We start from the raw sequence: 3,048 nt of genomic DNA on the forward strand, positions 1-3,048 counted from the left end.
AAAAAACTGGCACATCAGCATGCCAAACACAGCACAGCTCACAGGAGACCCTGCTTTGGACAGCATACTGCTGATACACACCACGTGGGCTGGGGACTGGCTCATCTCTCCAGAGGACAGACGTAGGAGTGGGTTTTGCAGAATAAGAGCTAGACGGCCCCACAGGCTCATCTCTACCTCTGCTTCACAAAACTATGGTTTCCCTCACAGTCAACAAAAGCAGCAAGTCTTGAGCTATCCCGTCTGTACTTCTACACTGAACAGCACTGGGAAAATCCCAGGCACACGGATACCATCGTCTCTGCTTTTGGCATGGTCCCTGGCACAATTTTAGCCTCAGCCACCAGGTGTTCAGGTGTTACCAAGGGCCAAACCATTCCCAACAGGCAACATGGGAGTTTAATAATGTCATGGCAAGGGAACAAGCTCTGTATTTAATTCAATAGTATGGATGTGGCTGATGATTTTTCTGCATAAAACTCCTGTCCTTCCCAGTAACAGCAACACAAAGCATCCATCTTTGTCACCACCTCTGCTTTGCCCCCTCTGAAGAAGTGAAGGTGTTTCACCCAGGACAGTTTTACTTACCTTCATCATGTGGTTCAGTCTCCCTTGCAGGCTGGCCTCTTTGCCCTCAAAGAACTGTGTATCAGCCTCCAGCTTTGCTTGGTGATTGATTGCTTGCTGCAAAAGCAGCTCTTTTGCCTCTATTTCTGCCTGAACATCCCTGGGAAACAAAACCAACATGGTTGGGGCACCCGGAGCATATTCTCAGATGGCCACGAGATCCAGACACCCCCTCTCACCATGCACAAAGCAGGAGATGAGAGCTTGGTTGGAGGGATGCTGGGACAGTAGTGGGGGGGAGGGTCTTCAGGGACTTCTCTGCCACTGACACAATGGCAGAACAAGTGGGAGATTCGTAAAGAGAGCCTTGGACGGGAGGGAGAGGCTGTGAACACCCACGGGAAAACCATTTTCACTGCCCCACCAAAAGGACCTCTCCTACTTGAGCTTGCTCTGGGTGTGCTCGAGAGCGACATACCGCTCAACCAACTCCCTGCCAAGCTGCAGGCAGCGTCTCTCCACTTTCTCCAAGTCCAGCCTCGCCTTGTCCCTCTCCCTGGCGATCTGCCTCACCCGGATCCTGCAGGCACAGCAAGCAGTGCATTAAGAGACATCTCACGCACCCCACAGAAGGGGCCTCCTCACAGGCAGCAGCACCCTTACCTGAGGCACTGCAGTTTGTAACCATAGGAGGTGACAGCTGCATGCTGAAGCCCGCTCCTGGGGACCATGAGTGTGTTGTCCAAAGCTGCAGGCAGCTCTGCCAGGCTCACCTGCTCCTCCGTGCTGCTACTCAGCCTCTGCAAGGACAGCACAGACTGAAGTCACTTTCTCCCTCTTCTAACAGTGCCAACAGGACTTCTGTTGTTACACCATCTGATGATCCTCCAGTCTTTCAGAGATCCACCCCCATCTCACAGATAGGCTTAGATCACATCCACCCCAGATTTTCCCCAGCCCTGGTGTGGCCAAGCCTTGCCACCCCATCATGAACCTGACTGCAAGCGCTTCTTCCACCCTGGATGGCTGCTTGCTGAAAGGCCTTGCTGCTCACTTCACCCACCACCACCAGACAAGGCAGCACCAGAGACCTTGAGGATCTCCTCTAAGTTCTTCCAGGGCTCAGATGGCAGTGACAAGTTCAGGCTTGGCAAATCTAATGCCATTGCCAATGCTGGAGAAGAGATGTGGGCCCATGCAGCTTGGCCGGAAGGACAGACTGCTTCCCTGCGCACTCTCTTCTAACGCTGAGGAAAAAAGCAGCAGAGGTAAGTCAGTGGGACAAAATTGGTAGACAAAAACTGACAGCTTTCAATACTGAAAGGAAACTCCAGGGACGCCATCAATATTGGAGAACGTTCTAAAAACAACCCCAAGCTGCCAGGAGGGAGATGTCCTGAGCTAACCTTAAGGCAGCCACAAGGAGCAGTATGACAGGCACAGACCATGCACTTTGGTCTCCCTACTAACCCATGAAAACTCAGTATCCACAGAAAGACCAGTGTGGAAAGTTATATAGCATCAGAGGGTCTTGTGAAAACTGTCATATGGGGACTGCCAGTCAACATTTTGTTTGATCTAGAAGCTAAAATTGGGTTCAGGTCAGCTTGAAAGGTAAATGAGATTCAGCCAAGCTGAACCAAAAAGCAGAACCCAGAAAGCTGATACAGAACTGTAACACCTCCAAGAGCACCAATTTCTTGCCAGGTTTGGAGGAAGCCTATCCTGAGAGAACTGTTACCTCAAAGTCTTAAGCCAAAAGAACCTGAAACAATTCTTTTTTTCTTTTTCCTTTTTTTTTTTTCTTTTAGAGCTGTTTTGCTCAGGATCCTGGCTGGAGCTGTCCCAGCTGTCAGGGTAACGAGCTATTCATTTCTACTTTTGTGCATTAAAGCGCCGTTACTTCAAAAGCATTTGCAAATGCCTTGCCTGTCCTTGGAATTAAAAGCACTAAGGAGAAAGAAATATTTTACATCAAACAAAGAAAATGTGGATGAAACTTGCTCCATGCACTAAAAAGGGGACAACCTGAGCCATGAGAGGTGCAGAGATGTCAGTGCTTCTGAAGCGAATGAATTGGGGTGATCTTCCCCCTCTGCTAGGATATGCATTCCTCTCCCTCCCGTAAAAAGATGAGGCTCGACAGCCCTCTGTTGTTCTGTATTACCATCCCACTCCACCTGGACAGGGTTTGCTCCTACTCAGGCAGCTCCCAAGGGAGCTTTTCGGTCACCATGCAGTGGGTGAAGTCGACCATACCCAAAAACTGACTGACAAGTGGAAAATTCTCCCCAAGTCATCACCCTCAGGTGCCCAACTAATGTCTATTAAATCACCCCCTTGTGAAACGAAACAGCTTGGCCTGAATTGTTCTCAGTAGAACCCATTCTTTAGCCTCCTTGTTTGTGGGGAAACGGACAGAGAAACCTTTGTAAGTGTGATGGATGGATTTGTGTCTGAATTCCCTGCAGGACATTGTAG

The 3,048-nt window shown here is 49.7% G+C and overlaps 1 protein-coding gene across 1 annotated transcript in view; it reads right to left on the minus strand.

Moving 5' to 3' along the window:
* The window catches only part of NINL (ninein-like), a 14,818-nt gene extending 13,485 nt beyond the window's left edge, over window positions 1-1,333 (minus strand). Inside the window, exons 1-3 of the mRNA XM_009333713.1 lie at window positions 1,231-1,333; window positions 1,046-1,147; window positions 589-727 (exon numbers count right to left, since the gene is read on the minus strand). Coding sequence (XP_009331988.1) covers window positions 589-727; window positions 1,046-1,147; window positions 1,231-1,298 — 309 coding nt within the window. The 5' untranslated portion in view covers window positions 1,299-1,333. The remainder of the gene's footprint in view (window positions 1-588; window positions 728-1,045; window positions 1,148-1,230) is intronic.
* Between the last annotated feature and the right edge of the window lie 1,715 nt (window positions 1,334-3,048).

Source organism: Pygoscelis adeliae, unplaced genomic scaffold, assembly GCF_000699105.1.
Source record: "Pygoscelis adeliae isolate BGI_AS28 unplaced genomic scaffold, ASM69910v1 Scaffold621, whole genome shotgun sequence".
Taxonomy (NCBI): domain Eukaryota; kingdom Metazoa; phylum Chordata; class Aves; order Sphenisciformes; family Spheniscidae; genus Pygoscelis; species Pygoscelis adeliae.